A 16,375-nucleotide genomic window follows, 5' to 3' on the forward strand; every position below is an offset into this window, starting at 1 on the left:
ATTGCATACTTCCTGTTTACGTATGTTGAAATGCTTCTTAAGTCTATTATATAAAGAAACACCAGGCCTGATGCTCCCCTCTGGTGACTGACAAGGCGCAAATGACAGCTTGTATGTCAGTGGAAGCATATTGTCAAAGAATAGGTGGATGAGCAATGTTGGCGGGGAGTCCCTCTGCTTTGTGTAGATGTCACTGGCTCCTGCAGTTACCTTGGTTCCCTATATGTATGGATGTTGGGGGTGCACGGTCATGTTTGTTGTCAGAAATATTATTGTGTGTGTAAATTGTGTGCGGTATTGGAAGGTTCCAGAAACTGGATAGGATCAATTTTAATTTCAGCAGTATGCAACACCATGCCCTAGGTGGCCTCTCAGTAGTGGCATTCAAACCCAGAACTTCTAGATCTAAAACCATAAGTCTCTACTGGCTAAGCGAAAAGACCCCTCTCTGTTAGCACAAAGGCTGTATGAACTATAGCAGTCCAGCTATTTGAGCTGGACAGAGCCATACTGGGTGACCTTGGGTTACAAGCACATTATGTAGTCTCATGGAGATGAAATGCTATGTTTTAGCATGATGGTTTTTTAACACTATTTCTTCTCTCTCTCCCTCCACCCCCTTTTTAAGTGAAATGATAGTTTGTTAAAGGTACTGAACTGACAGACTTTAATATAAAAGTCCTGCTTTTATCCATGGGGCCAACTCCTGCTTGGTGTCAGTGAGTAACCCTGTTTGAGTAAAGGCGACTATTCTCATGAGTAAGGAGGCTAGGTATTGGCCCAGGAAAATATATATGGAGTACAGCGACAAAGGAAGCTACACAACATTGCTTCACCAATACATCTTAACCCTTATATAGAAGGATCACCTTCAAGAGCTGGATGCTAAGTGTAGCATTCAGTCCTAGATCTATGGTTCAATCTTCCATCGGGAGAGCGAGAAATGACTGATTTTGTGATGTGTAGAAGTCTTCTAGGGCCTGATTCCTCTTTCACTTACACAGGAATAAGTGAGGAGCAGCTCCAAAGAAGTCAGTGGAGCTATGCCAGTTCATGAGATCAGATTAAGGCCTATGAAGTTATATGAATTATAGTATTTTTCTAATTACTTGTTGGTTTGAAAGGAAAGGGGGCTGCTTTTTCAGATGCATGCCCATATAAATGTAATCTGATACATTTTGCAGTATCATTTTTGCACCGGACACACAATAGACAGGATGATGGTATATTCTCTCTGCTTTCTTCAGGCAGATCCAGGTATAAAAAAAACGCAAAGGGTAACTATTCCACAAACAGAGTCCAGCTTCAAGCACAGTAGCTGCAGTTGCTACTGTGCTTGTAAAAGAACTTTTTAAGAATCACATATACCTAACAACTTGTACCCCAATGTGACTAGTGCAATAGAGCTGCTGAATGAGAGCATGTAACAACTCATTAGATATAATGTAAAAAATGCATGTTCAAACTAGGACAAATATACTGAAAAACCAAAATATTCTTATTGCAAATATTATCTATAGCCTCAGTTTGGTACGACACAGTTTGAGACACTATATAATGGAATCAGTTTGTGCTTTCAATTAATATGAACCATCTTGTAGGTCCTCTTGAAGCTCAGTGTTGACTGTTCCTCAATTTGGCTGCCTACGTTTCCCTGTTTTATGCAGTCCCAGGTTGTGATTATTTACATGTCGGCATGCTTGCTCATTTCCCCAATTCCGAATGAGACTAGAAAAGTTTACTGGACCATTATTGCACTGTATAATGAACATTGGGCTAAATGAACACACTGCAGATGGGACTGCCTGCATTCCCATCTTTGCACAAAGTGCTAATGGTTTTATACAAACTTTTATTATATTAAAAAACAAACACCCCTACTTAGCAATGCTAGATAACTTGTGCTTGCCAGAACATACATTGGTTTGAACTTCTTTTCTGAGTCATTAAATGGAATGTTATATATAAAATAAATAAAAAATCTGGTCCAGACAATGTTTGGCATTTACATCATCTTGTCTAGTACAGATGTTGCAATCCTTGATGTTAACATTCCGCAGGAAAGGGTAGGTGTAAAATATGTCTGCCCCAAACGAAATTCTGCCAAGTCTTGTAAACTTGTAGCCAGTTTTTTAGAGTTCATGTAGGAAATTTTCAATAAAGGATTAAATTGACTTTGTAACACAGTCTAGTATGATCATATTTTCCAGTTCATTCTATATTTTTAAGTGCTGTATTTTTCAGAATATATAATTTACTCTGAATGCACAGAAAAAAAAACCCCAACCCATTTCTCTTTGGCTCTATTTTAGTCATGGTCCAGGATTTATTTTTATCCATTCCATACGGGCTCCCGTATAACTGCTTTAGACTGGATGTCCTTTAAAACAAACAGTTTTTTAGTCATGTTGAAGTATTCTTTCACATTTTGTGTCTGGTTGTAGGTCAGTACCTTGGTGGACACATTCCACTGAAGTCCTATTGTGAGATTAACCCATATGTTTAAATACCATGTGGACTGTATTTTTACAAAAGGCTGCTGAAATATTTTTAAGTTGCAAAGCTTGAGAAATTTCACAATATTTGGATAAGCACCCTGAAGCATGGATGTTCATCTAAACCTCTCCAGTATACAAAATTGGGCTGGAAATCTCAAACTTTTTTTTTTTTTTCTTTTTTCTTGTCACACTTCAGGAATTTCCAGTTTCCACTTTGGCTGGAATATCAGAGTCACCTCTCCTGCACAACTTTGGTACTTTTGGTCCTGACTGGAACCAGGAAATAAAGATGTTCAAGGACCACAGGAGTGGGAAATAAAGCTCTCTTTTTCCAACCTCCAGAAGTTTGGTCCACTCAGTTCTTAGTTTATCTTTACTACTTCACTGATCTCCATTAAATTGTTTGCTTAGAATAGCATGTATGTTTTGTGGCAAACGGCCAGCTTCCCCCTAGTGGATCTCCCACTTCTGCCCCTTGTAGTGGGCTAAGGAGTCACCGGTTACCCCATCTCCCCGGGGAGGTACCTTGCTGTGTCTCCCTCCTGCTGGCTGGGGCCAAGGGTTCTCTCCTTCTCTGTTCCTCTGGCTGCAGAGAAGCACCATCTCCTAGCTTGGGGGAAGTTTCTCCTCCAGCTGCCACAAACCTTCTGGCAACTGCTACTGCAACTTTTCTTTTTCTTTTTTTTTTCTTTTTCTCCTTCTCCTTCTCCTCCCCCCCCCCAATCCCTTTAGAGAAGGCAGGGTTTAAGTACACCTGGAGTAGTCCTTCATTGGGTCCAGGTGTCTCTAATTGCCCTGCAGTAATCTCTCCTCTGCTTGCAGGAAAAAGGGCTTTTGGCATTCTTGGGCCCACACCCGGCCCTGGAATACCCTTTTGTGGCCATCTGGCCTGACTTTACCACAGTTTCTATAGGCTCTTTGATCCAAAAGAATTTCCAAATACTTCAATTTTAAACTATTGACTGAAATAAAGCCATACATGGGAGGGAAGGCAGCAGCTAGGCAGACAACGATACCAAAGCACTGTACAACAGCAGTGTAATTTTGACCCCGTATTTTTTTGGACAATGTCAGTGGAATTTGAGGCCAATCTCTGTAGTGTAGTGGGGTTGGATTACAAGGAAACGCTTCCCGTCACAAACACTCTCGATTTAAACTCCAGTTCTCTTTCAGTATGGTTAGAAATTCATGTTCTTTTCTTGGGCCCCGTTGTTCTGTTCCAAGTTCTCCTTTAGCTAATTTTTGCTAGCTCTCACTCAGTAATCAGAGGAGTAGGTGAAGAAGCAATGAAATCGTGATAGCTCAGTTGGTTTCCTGAAGCTTATTGTTCTTCTTCGAGTGCTTGCTCATGTCCATTCCCAATTTAGGTGTGTGTGTGCGTGCCTCATGTACTGGTGCTGAAAAACGTTTTTCCCTAGTGGTTCATGTAGGAGTCGATTCTAACAGCCCCTGCAGCAGCGCACACATGCACCTGCATATAGTTGCCATTGGCTCCCCCTCTCTTTCAGTGCCTTCTTGCCGCCAGGACGGTGCTGGAACATCTCTTGGCTTCGCAAGTTCTCTTGCTAAAACCTAGTGGTTTATTCATTGTTCTAGTGTACATAGTTAATTGTTTGGTTATAGTTAGTGCTAGTTTGTTAGAGTCCCAGGGTCGGGGCATGCCCTGTTCCCTGGGATTTAAACCCTGCACTTCGTATAAGAAGCCTATGCCGAGGAGCGACCCACATCAAAGTTGTTTAAAGTGTCTGGGGAAGTGCACGTCTGTGAGAGGTGCAAAATCTGTAAACGTTTTGCCCACAGACTAAGAAAGACCGAGATATTTGTCTCAAGGCCATCCTGATAGAGTCAGCACTTAGACCAGTGTCAGAGCATGGCAGATCGGACTCAGCACTGAGCACGATGACCTTGATGCACAGTGTCCCTCCGGCGCCCTCTTCCTCCTCTCGACACTGATCACCATCTCCGATACTGAAGAAGACCCGCAAAGAGTGGGGATACTCCCCTATGGAGAACACTAAGGGGAACCAGGCGAGACCCGTGTTGGGCCGCCAATCCTTCCAGCCTCAGAAGGGTCCATCGCCGCTGCAAGCCTCAACCCCGGCACCAGGCCCTCCACCGACTCCAGGCAGTGGTAGAGGCCTTCACCGCCTGGTGGTGCCATAGACTCCGGAGGCTTTCCAGGTGGTGAAGGACCTCCTGGCATTGTTTGAGCTGCTGATGGATGGCAGGCCGCCACACTGAGATTTGGCACTGGCACCAACAGGCAACCTATCAAGGGACAGATCTGCCCGACAGTCCCCGTCTTCAAGGCTCCGTTCACTGGTGCACAGGTGGTCCCGGAGTCCAGACCACGCTCTCCGGGTCAGGACAGTGTCAGACCAGGCTGCCGCCGCTGGTCTCTGGCAGACTGCCATGGAGCTACGAAGCGATGCAGGTCCCCGGACACACGGCACGTTTCCTCGGCACTGTGACCCCGCTTGCATAGTCCATACAAGAAGCCAAAAGACAAGAGCCGGTCCCGTCACGTCCATTGTTCATGCTCTCCATGCTGCTCACCAGTGCCGGTGCATCAGCACGTTCCACACTGCACTGTGAGATATTCAGAATCAGCGCCACCCTGGCCGTCGGACAGCAGCTCTTCCTCCTTGGACAGCAAGGAGGTTATTCATACTAGGCAAACCACAGCCCCGATGCCCGGCTTCCCTACAGTGCTGCCCATGGTGGGAGTTTCCCTCTGGGATTGCACAGTCCAGTTCCATGAGAGGAGCATCGGTACCGCAGTCCTTCATCCCTCAGAGTTCGACACCGCACTTGGACACGGATTCTGACTGTGAGGGTTCACATGCCTCAAGCCCGGGGGGAACCACCTCACCCAGAAGAGAGGCTCCTCATCTTCACCAGACAAAGCAGTTGCAGGTCCTTCCTCGGCGGTACCACTGGATGATTTTAGGGCACACCAGGGTCTGCTGAAAAGCGTCACCTCCAACCTGGGCCTTAAAATAGAGGAACTGGATGAGCCAAGGGACGAGCTCTTTGGGATACTGGCCTCAGTGGCTCCCAGTAGAGTGGCCCTCCCGGTCCACGAAGGGGTGGTTAAATTAGCCAAGGCACTTTGACAAACTCCAACCTCCTTGCCTGCCACATCTCCCCCCAGGGCAGAGAGGAAACACTACATACTGGCAAAGGGGTTAGAATACCTCTATACCCACCCCGCCCCAAGATTCCTGGTAGTCACCGCCGCCAACGAGAGGGACAGACAGGAAAGTGAGCTTGACCCCAAGAATAAAGAGGCAAAAAGACTGGACTTGTTCGATTGAAAAATGTATTCCACAGCTAACTTGCAGCTATGAGTGGAAAATCAACAGGCGCTGCTGGAAGGATATCAGTTCAATATCTGGCAGTCGCTAGAAAAGTTCAGACTCATTGTCCCTTTCCTCTAAACAGGAGTTCGAGGCCATTTTGGAAGATCAATAGCCAGGCATCGCTGCAGGCAGCTTCTGATGCAGCGCACTCTGCAGCCAGGACAATGGCCTCGGTGGTATCTATTAGACAGTCATTATGGCTGCAATCCTTGGGTCTCCAGTCAGAGATGCAGCAGTCAATTCAGGACTTCCCCTTGGATGGCACAGCCCTCTTTGCTGAGCAGATGGACTCCAGGCTGCATGGTATGAATGACTTGAGGGCAACACTGAGGTCCCTCAGCCTCTGTACCCTGTCTTCCTTTAGGAGGCACTTCAAGCCTCAACATCATCAGCGGTTTGGGGAGCACTCCCGCAGGGACTCCGATAAGAGAAAGAACAAAGAATATAAAAGACACCAGGGCTGCTCGTCATCCACCGGCCCTCAGCTGGGCTCTAGCTGCCATAATCAGGGCAGAAAGCAGGTCTTTTGAAGGTGTGTCTGAGAATGACCCCCCCCGACTTCTGCCTGTGGATCCAGTCTCCCATTTGTTTTCTTCTCTCCTAGCCCACTTTCTCTGGGCCTGGGCCACCATAACTTCGGGCCGATGGGTGCTCAGCCCAGTGGCCTCCAATTTGCCTCACTCCCGCCTTCCCACCCTCTCTCCCCGTTCCTCTTCAGCGACCCCTCTCTCGAGAAGGAGGTGCGAGCACTCTTGCAGGTGGGTGCAGTGGAAGAGGTTCCCTAGGACCTATGGGGTCGAGATTTTTACTCCCGTTATTTCTTGATTCCAAAGGCAAAAGGAGGACTGAGGCCTATCCTGGACTTAAGGCGCCTCAGCAAGTACCTCAGAGAGCTAAAGTTTCGTATGGTTTCCCTAGCCACCATCATTCCTTCTCTGGATCTGAGCGACTGGTTCGCTGCTCTTGATTTAGAGGACGCCTACTTTCACAGGAGATTCCTACGGTTTATGGTAGGAGATCACTATTACCAATTCACGGTGCTCCCTTTTGGTCTTTTAACTGCACCAAGTGTCTTCACCAAGTGCATGTTGGTGGTGGTGGTGGCATACCTCCGAAAGAGAGGTGTGCAGGTGTTCCCTTACCTGGATGATTGTCTCATCAGGGGCAGGTCAAGGTCTCAGGTTCAGGCCAGCATTGCAATTACCCAAAATGTTTACCAGGCACTAGGTCTCAGGGGAACTGTGGCTATACATCAATATTAAGGAGCTCAGGGCAATTCATCTAGCCTATACAGTCTTCCTGCCACATCTTACCAACAAAGTGCTGCAGATACTCACAGACAATACGGTGTCCATGTACTATATCAACAGACCAGGATGGGACCTGGTCCCCGGCCCTGTGCAAAGAGGCCATAAGTTTCTGGGACTTTTGGATCAGTCACAACATTCACCCACTAGCAGTACATCTCCCAGGAGTCAACAACTCAAGTCCTCCTGAAAGTAAAGAGGGAGAAGGCATGGTTCATCCTTGTAGCACCAGCATAGCCCTGACATAATTGGTTTTGGATGCTTCTAGAGCTGGTGGTACCGAGATAATGGACCCTCCCACTGCTACCAGATCTGTCCCAGGATCAAGGTTGCCTGCTCCACCCAGAACTGGCCTCCCTACGTCTGACGGCATGGATGCTCTGTGTCTAAGTTAGGAGGAGCAAGCCTACTCAATCCAGGTCCAATGTATGCTTTTGGAAAGCAGGAAGCCATCTACCAGATCAGCCTACAGGGCCAAGTGGAAGCACTTCACCTGCTGGACGGCCCAGCGTGGCATTTCCCAAACGGAGGCGCTGATCCAATGATCTTGAAGAATCTGCTGCACTTGGAACAAGGGGGATTGTCCTTCTCATCAATCAAGGTCCATGTAGCAGCCATATCTGCTTTCCACCCTTTGGTGGAAGGTAGAACAGTCTTTACGCACAAAATGACGGCTAGGTTCTTACGGGATTACAAAGGCTTTTCCTGCCACTAAAGGACCCTCCTCCTCTGTGAGATTTGAACTTAGTGTTCTCCAGACTCACTGGGGCCCCCTTTGAACCCATGGTTTTGGGCCTCTTTACAGACCTGTTCTGGAAGCTCGCCTGCCTGGTGGCTATTACGTACACCAGGTGAGTTTTGGAGATCAGGACATTAACATCAGCGCCACCCTACACGTGTTTTATAAGGACAAGATCCAACTATGCTCACATCCGGCCTTTTTGCCTAAGGTGGTCTCCCATTTTCATCTTAATCAGGAGATTTTCCTACCTGTCTTTTGCTCCCAACCACACAGCTCCAGTGAAGAGAGGCACCTGCATTTTCTCAAAGTGAGAAGGGCCCTGGTATTTTACATTGACAGAACCAAAGCCTTTTGTTGTTCTATGCAGTTCTTCATGGCAGTTGCGGATTTCAAAGTAGATCACGGCCTGCATCCGAGCCTGTTATGCGGAGGCAGGAGTCATGCCTCCGGTGTCCTTGACAGCCCACTCAATGAGAGCACAGGCATCATCTGCAGCCTTCCAAGCGCATGTCCCCATGCTGGACATCTGCAGAGCAGCTACATGGTCATCAATGCATATCTTCGCATCCCGCTATGGCTTGACACGGCAAGCTCAGGATGATGCTGGCTTTGATAGGGCGGTGCTTCAAGTGTTACCAGATTTGCCTGTCACCTTGGGGTACGCTTATTTATTAGGGTTACGTTCCTGGAAGGGGGTGCGTGATTCTATTAATGTACTGCTTGTGTTATTTGTGTGTTCATATGGCTACAAGTCCCCTCCCAAAGGAGCTACCCTGCAGGACCTAAGGTTTTCAGGGTTGGGTTCCTCCAGCCCCAGATTCAAATAAGCCCCCACACATATACACACACACACACACATTCCAGATTAACTGAGTGCATCTGAGCAGACCAGGCTATCGGCACTCTCAGCTGACCCCTTATGTCCCTGAACTCAGCAGGCTGGGTGACACAGCACTTTCAGCGGCCACCCTTATATGCCCCTTTGCACTGCACCAGAACAGAGCACACTTCTGAGCAGGCTGAGTCCAAACAGCACTTTTCAGCTGCCGCCCTTATTTGCCCCTGGACTCCGTGGGCTAGGCAAAGCAGCACTTCTCAGCTGCCCCCCTCTCACTCTACAATTGTTCTAGCAGTAACCCCCTTGATGAGCAAACCCCATAGGCTTTTTGGGCACTCCAGGGATCTTTGGCTTAGGTAAAAGAAGCATTGCTGCAGAGCAAGATAGGGAAGCCAAGAACACAAAGAAGTAAATGAAGTATGGAGAGAGAGACTGGCAACCAGCATGATTATAAGAGTTATTTTATTGCCAGGTATATAAAACTTATGATACTAATAGTAATAACCATACAAGGAAAGAAAAACAATCAAATAATTACAGTATTACACAATTTCAGTTGTGATATTGGAGAAATCTAGCCCAGGTTTGATTACAAAAGTCACGTGTAGAAAGTTATACTGGACTAAAAGAGAGAGAGAGAGAGATTAAATTAGGTCTAAGGGGAAGAAGTAGGCTTAACCAGAGAGAGAGAGAGTGTGTTGGGGGAACAAGTGGTGGGGGGGGGGGGGGGGGGTCGGGTCTCACCACTCCATGCAGCTCAAAAGTTCCCAGGAGACAGGCTGTTCAGCTTAGGGTCCAGAGCACTTGAGACAGGCAGAGCCCCCAACACGATCAGTCAGGAAAAGGGGAAGTCTAACTGGAACTGATGCAGCATTTGGATCCAGGCATCAGAACAGAGGTTTGAACTTGGGTAGGGGTTTTTGTAAGGAAGAAACAATGGTTCAAGGGAGAACACTAGGTTTGTTTATGGGTAAACAATGACTCAGGGGGTATACCAGAGTGGTTTTGTTATGCTGGAAAATAGGAGCTGATCATTCCTGGCTATGGGCAGTGTTCCTTCGAGGGAACTCACAGTGCAATCAGGCAGATTCAATGTTTTGGAGATCAATAACTAGAATGGTCTGATAACTGCGGAGCTGGGTGTGTGCAAGTGTGGGTTCATTAACATCAGGAGCAGAGATCTCCCATCATGCAGTGCGTCCCTGCTTTTCCAATCCCAGAGTTCAATGTGGTTCCTGCTTTGGAGCTTGCTCTCCATTGCTCTCCTTCCCCTCAGTCGGAATTCCAGCAAGAAGGACCTGAGAGGGAGGAGGAGCCGATGGCGCCTATATGTGGGCGCATGTGCGCGCCACTGCAGTGGGCGTTAGAGTCAGCTCCCACAGGTACCTCGAGGGGGGAAAAGTTTTCTGGCACCGGTGCCTTTGGTGCACGCACACGCACACGCACCCTAAATTGGGAATGGACATGAGCAACACATCTCAAAGAACAACAGTTACAAGGTAAGTAACTGTTCTTTCCCAGAGAACAGTAACTAGTGATATGCATTCCTTCTACAAGGGAAGGGATGGAAAGGGATAAGCAGTATATTTGCTACACCATTGTTTGTTAATTCTATTGTTGCCAAACAAAATAAAATGCCAAACAGAAGGTGACCAATGAAATACATAGATGTTGAAGACTTGTGTGTTTAGGGGATGGTCAGCCTGTCCTGGAGCGAGATACTGTCATAGTAGGGATATTGTCACAGCTTCTGCCTATAACAGATGTTGCAGCACTGCTGAAGATAAACCTAGGGGATTTTTCTTGGGAAAGTGAAGCAACATGAACTCGGCCTGGAGGAGGATGAACTTTGAATTTCTGGATGGGGTGATCTCATTAGTGCTGTTTAGAAAACAGCTGTGGCTTAAACCAAACTAGAGAATTACTCACTGGAGGCCAGACCACTTAAAAGATAAGAAGAGAAGGTTGGCTGGGGTTCCTGCATGACTAAATACCCATCACTGAGTGTGAACCTTCTTTGCACGTCAGGGAGGCTCTGGTACTGAGTACTGCTCAAGAGCTGAGTCAGGGCAATTCCAAGCTCTTTTGGAGCTTCATAGTTTCATTTGAGCTATTCAAGGTAGGGACTTCAGGCAAAAGCAAAGGTGATGACAAGGAAGTTTGTTTTGCTGTCATTTGGTGGCATGCCACTGAAAGTACAGAGTAGGCAACGAGGTGGCATACAAACCTCAGACTTTGAATAAGAGGGAACAGTTTTGCTCTTTTATAACGTGTTATAAAGCCAAAAAATGTGATCAATCTCAGGACTGCAGGCTTCCCAGAGATTCTATTCTCAGCAGTGTATTTCTAGAACTATAAAAAAGTTAACCTGTAAACTCTGAGTTTCCCAACCTCTGTGCCTGCAACTGCATTTAAAGGATTTGTTAAGCTGGGGTCTGGTACAAGATTCTGTAATGTGTTGCTGCTGTGTGGTAAAGGGGCATAGGCTTAGTTCAGATTCTGACCAGAAATGTATTGAATCATTCTTCTTTAAAGAACCTTTCCTGTCTCATAGTGATATTAGGTTGTTTTTCGTTTAGATTACACTTGTTTGCATATTAGATATATTCTGCTTTTTTCATTGGGGCATTTGGAAGAACACAGGGTATGTTCATCTGAAGTTGTTGGTTCATCATTTGAAGTCGTAGTCCTGTAATGTGACATCCTCTCCACTTTTTTCTAACTCTCACACACAGCGGCACAAGTGCCTTAGTAACTCCACAGTGTTGCTCAGTGTGGACTATGAAAGTTAATATGCATTCAAGTCTGATGGTCAGCCTCTTTGTTGTAAACGATGACTTTATGATATAAAGTTGTTGATCTTCTGTCTTTTTCCCCCCACCAGATAAACTATTAGTTCTAACTATAGCAACTAAAGAAACTGATGGCTTTCACCGCTTCATGCAAACTGCAAAGCACTTCAACTATACAGTGAAGGTACTGTATGCTCTGTCACTTGTGTTGAGTATTGGAAATAGTTTTATAGCCTTAACTCAGAAATGAAATAGTCTTAACACAGAAACGATGTGCCATGATAATACTGCTGTAAGGTAAAACAATTATGGAACCTAGCAATGGAGAAGACTCATAAGGTCATCTGTTCCATATCCCTGCAGGATATGTTTCCTATTATACATTTGCTAGTGTTTTGTCTAGTCTGCTTCTAAATGTGCCAGGTGATGGGGTTTCTTCCACTGACCTCAGGAGATTATTCCACAGGTTATTAGATTTCACTGTTGGGAAAACTTTGCTGAAAGTATAAGTTCTCTTTCTTAATTCCGTTCCCTTATTACTGAATTTGTTGTTACTCCTAGCTATTTTGCTGTTTTTATTCTAGGCATGCCACTTCTCCCTTGGTATTCACACCCCTCAAATGTTTCTAGATTATCATGTCATACCTTAGTCATGGCTTAGCAAAGCTTTATATATTTGACTACCTCATCATCCCTCCTGCAGCAAAAACCAGGGGAGCTGTGGTGACAGGGCTTCTGCAACTGAAGATGCCTTTAGGGCCCCATGCCACTTCAATGGGGTTCTACTATAGGGAGGGGGAGCATGGCAACATAATAAATCCCTTTGCTGTATTACATTTCCCAGGAGTCTCTGTAGAGCTGGTGGGAGGACAATACAAATCTTCCCACCCACTCCCTTATCATTCTTCCACCACTTCTGATAGGCCACTCCTCTTGCTGGCCTACTCTGTCCCACTACTTCCATGCAGGATGAAGAAATCTGTATCCTGAAGCTGTCTCCAGCATGCAAATCTCAGGGGCATGAACAGGCCCTATTTTTTTTTTTAACTCTTTCCCGTAAATCAGTCCCTCAAGACAAAACCAAGGGATTCAAAGGTATCTGCGTCAAATATTATTCATGCTTATCACACTATTGAAACTATAAATCAAAAGAGGCTAATTAATGACGGTTAGCCTATTGGTTTCTCTTTTAGAAATAAATTGAAATGTTGCAGTCTGTTTACTTCAACCACCAAGTCTTGAAAAAATACAGGGGAAAATACATCTCTCCTAACTGAACAATAATATATTAAAAATCCTAGGAAACTGATCTCTGGAGAGTGCCATTTGCTTGTAATTTTGTTGATTGTACTATAACCACTATATTGTTGTAATCCCTCTGATATTTAGTAGAAATAAAAGAATAAAAGAAATAAGCTTGTGTTAAACTTTCAAGGATTACAAAATATTTAAGTGTTTATTGCTGATATGACAGTACTTGATAAGGATGGAGTTCTGTTTAGTTGATTTAATTGCCTGGGAATCCATCCTAAATTTCTAATATGAGAAAGTGGCCCAAAGCATCAAAAACAACTAGACACTTAGTTACTATTGGCCATTGTCATGTCCCATCTATGCTCTTTTACCCCATCTTTCCCTCCAATTACTGTAGCAATATTTAAAGGTGATATAACGGATGACTATTTTAATACACAGTTTAGAGAAATATTACCATCAACATATCTTCTCTTCCTAAGTGAGAGAGAGAGAGATGAGTAACCAGATGTACCAGACAGTAATCTCTGGGTTCTTATTTGGTTAGAAAACATCTCTCTCATATTTCTGAAATGATGTAATTGTGCTCAGTTCTGCTTAAGACGTGGAAAATTTACGATACTTGAAATGTTGACTCACTACACTTTAACTAGTGGATGTTATAGCATTGTAAAGTGTTTGCTTTCTTGCCTCTGCTTTGACATCTGTTTTTTAATGAGGTTATATTAAAAATTACCCTCTGGGCACAAGTAAAAAAATGTACTTTCTTGCTGTCACCCAGGTCCTTGGTAAAGATGAAGAGTGGAAAGGTGGAAAGTTAGTTAACGCTATTGGAGGAGGACAGAAAGTACGGTTGCTGAAAGAAGGCATAGAAAGCTATGCTGATCAAGAAGACTTGGTTGTAATGTTTATTGAATGGTAAGCAAATTCTGCTTGTTGCTTTCACATTTTAGCCTGTGTAAGATGCTAATAAAAGCTGTTGTGACAGGCTGATATTTTCCCCTGCTTTAGTTTTTATCTGAGAAAGTTAGCTTCTACTTTTCCATTCATAAAAATATTAGACTGCAATTGGAGCAGATGTCTCTGTTCTTGTCAGATTTACAGATGTAAAAATTGTCTCAGGGCCATAGCTCTGCTGTACAATGAACAATGTTATCAAGAGCTAACAAGCTGTGAAACGCATGGACTGACTAAACATTTAGTTATTAGTTTACCCTTTCCCACAATAAAGCAACGGTCTTGTTGATGTTCTAGCAGAAAGTGATTGTGAGATAGAAGTGTGGTGTGTGAGGATGTGGTAAAAGCAGCTTCAAACAGAAGTGGCGGCCGGTAGATAGTTGGGGCATAACTCTCAGAAACTCTAAAGCCCCTTTCTGTTGCTCTGACAGTTTAAAGGGGTCTTAAATGGGCTGGAAATGCCCTCTGAGAATATCTCGATGTGAGGGGTCTCCCCACCTGCTGTAGAGCTGCAGTAAGGGCCTCCTCTCCAGCCCTGGTTCTGCTGCCGATGTAAGGGTGTGTAAGGAGAGGACAGCCCAGGGTAGGGATGTAGCATGCTGCAGTACACTAAACTACAGCTGTTCTCTGCTTCCCAAGGCCCATAGCAAAGTGTAAGTTACAGCAGCCTTCCTGGGGGCCAGGCAGGTCCCTCTCAGTCCCAGAATATAAGGAGATGGCTTGAAGCCATCTTTCCCCATACTCCCCAAATCCCTTCTGTTCCTGCCCTGAGGACTGGATTGGTGTAACTGAGAATCTGGTCTGAAGTTGACAGAAGATTCCCTGTCAACTTCAGGCAGAGCAAGGTCACACCTTTAAAGCTGTTGCCTTGGGAGATGCCAGGAGAAAGAATCACAAAGCAGAGAATTGCAGAAGTGCAAATTGAAGCATACCCTGAGAAGCTTTTTGTGAGCTGAGTAACATCTGCTGCTTTCATTATTCACAGCAATGTCAGATCTGAAACTGACTTTTGTCAGTTGGGAATAAAATGTTTGGCAGACATACTCTAATTTTCTTTTTTCTTTTTCTTTAAATCTGTAAAATCACTCAGTCTCTCAGTCTCACATGCTGTCATTCTACGCAAGCTGACAATGCAATGTCCTCCTGGGTTTACACCAGGTTAATTTCTCTTTTGATTTAGTATAACTTCTGTGCAATCTAGGATTTCTTCCAAAATGTACGAATGTTTTTGAAAGTTAAACAGATTTGGAGGGGCTAAATTAGCAAAGTTCATATGTGAGAGTGAGTTTCCTGCATGATCTTATTTATTCAAAAGTTCCCATGCTTTTCTGTCTATATTATGAGTTAGGGCAGCTGTTAGACTGGGTTGTTAACCTGACGCTATGTTTTATGACTTGACTTTACTTACATTCTCTCATTTTTTTTCTCTTTATGATATGCAAGAAGTAGTTAGAAATTGAAAGCATAAATCAGTTTAAGTACTTTATGAGTAAGATTTGTAATAGAACTGACATATAGGACTAAATATTTTCACTCTCCTACATTTAATTTACATTTAAAGTGATGAACAATTGGTTGGTGGGATAAGCTATCCATTCAGTTATTAAATTGCTACATACTGATACTTTCTTTCATATTTAACCTTATTACCAATTCACTGTAGTTTGATCAATGGAATGCATCTTGAGAGCAGTTTGTTTCATTCTTTAAAGGAGGTTAACCTTATTTGAGTTTGATGCCCCATCAGCGTATCCTGTGTCTTGCTGTATCCTAGCTCTGAATCACGCTTCACCAGTTCAACTAGGAAGAGGAGGGAAGGATGTATCTGGGGAAAGGCAGACAAATTTTGTAAGACTGGGAGGCTCCAAGATATACTTATTTCTTTTCATGAAGCCTTGTGCCAAACCTACAGAAGGGAAAACTAGTTTTCATAAGCATTTTATTTTAACATTTTATTTTAGCATAAATTTGTCCTGTTAGAAAAGTTTGTAAAGATGAGACTTCAGCACCCTTATTCCTAGTGAGTAGAACCTTATCCTGCAAGTAAGTCCCCTTCACTTCAAAGGACTACTCTTAGAGTAGTATTCAGTGGACGGATTCTCATTTAGTTAGTTCCTGCATTTGAGGGAGGGAAGTAGCTTTCAGGCAGAGACCCGAGTGGTTTTTGCCTTCTACTGTGTGGGGGCATGGATCACTTGCTGGTTTGAACTAGAGTAAATGGTGGATTTTGTAACTTTAAGTCTTTAAATCATGATTTGAGGGCTTCAGTTACACAGCCAGAGGTTATAAGTCTATTACAGGAATGGCTGGGTGTGGCCTGCAATGTGCGGGAGGTCAGACTAGATGATCATGATGGTCTCTTTTGGCTTTAAAATCTATGAGTCAAGCCCTCTCCCAGATCCTCCAGGTAAGCTAGAATGACTTCAAAGCTGCTCTGCCACTCTGCTTCCCATTATACCTAGGAAGCAAAGAATAGCTGTAGTGCAGTGTGCTCTGGCATGCCTGCTCCTTCTATGCCCTGATGTGTGTGCTTATGCCTTTTGGAGTAGAGTGCAGCAGGAAATTGCATGTGTTTGAAGAGAAATGGACGCCAAAGATACCATTTTCAGAAAAATTAGTTTTCCT

General features: G+C 44.6%; 1 protein-coding gene across 2 annotated transcripts in view; it reads left to right on the top strand.

The window, feature by feature from the left end:
- The window catches only part of PLOD2 (procollagen-lysine,2-oxoglutarate 5-dioxygenase 2), a 77,414-nt gene that overhangs the window by 16,458 nt on the left and 44,581 nt on the right, over positions 1–16,375 (top strand). For both annotated transcript variants that reach the window (XM_067555677.1, XM_067555761.1), the window contains exons 2-3: positions 11,632–11,723; positions 13,575–13,711. In XM_067555677.1, the coding sequence (XP_067411778.1) occupies positions 11,632–11,723; positions 13,575–13,711 (229 nt within the window). The remainder of the gene's footprint in view (positions 1–11,631; positions 11,724–13,574; positions 13,712–16,375) is intronic.

Source organism: Emydura macquarii, unplaced genomic scaffold, assembly GCF_026122565.2.
Source record: "Emydura macquarii macquarii isolate MOO-44397 ecotype Brisbane River unplaced genomic scaffold, CSIRO-AGI_Emac_v2 contig_18, whole genome shotgun sequence".
Classification (NCBI taxonomy): Eukaryota; Metazoa; Chordata; order Testudines; family Chelidae; genus Emydura; species Emydura macquarii.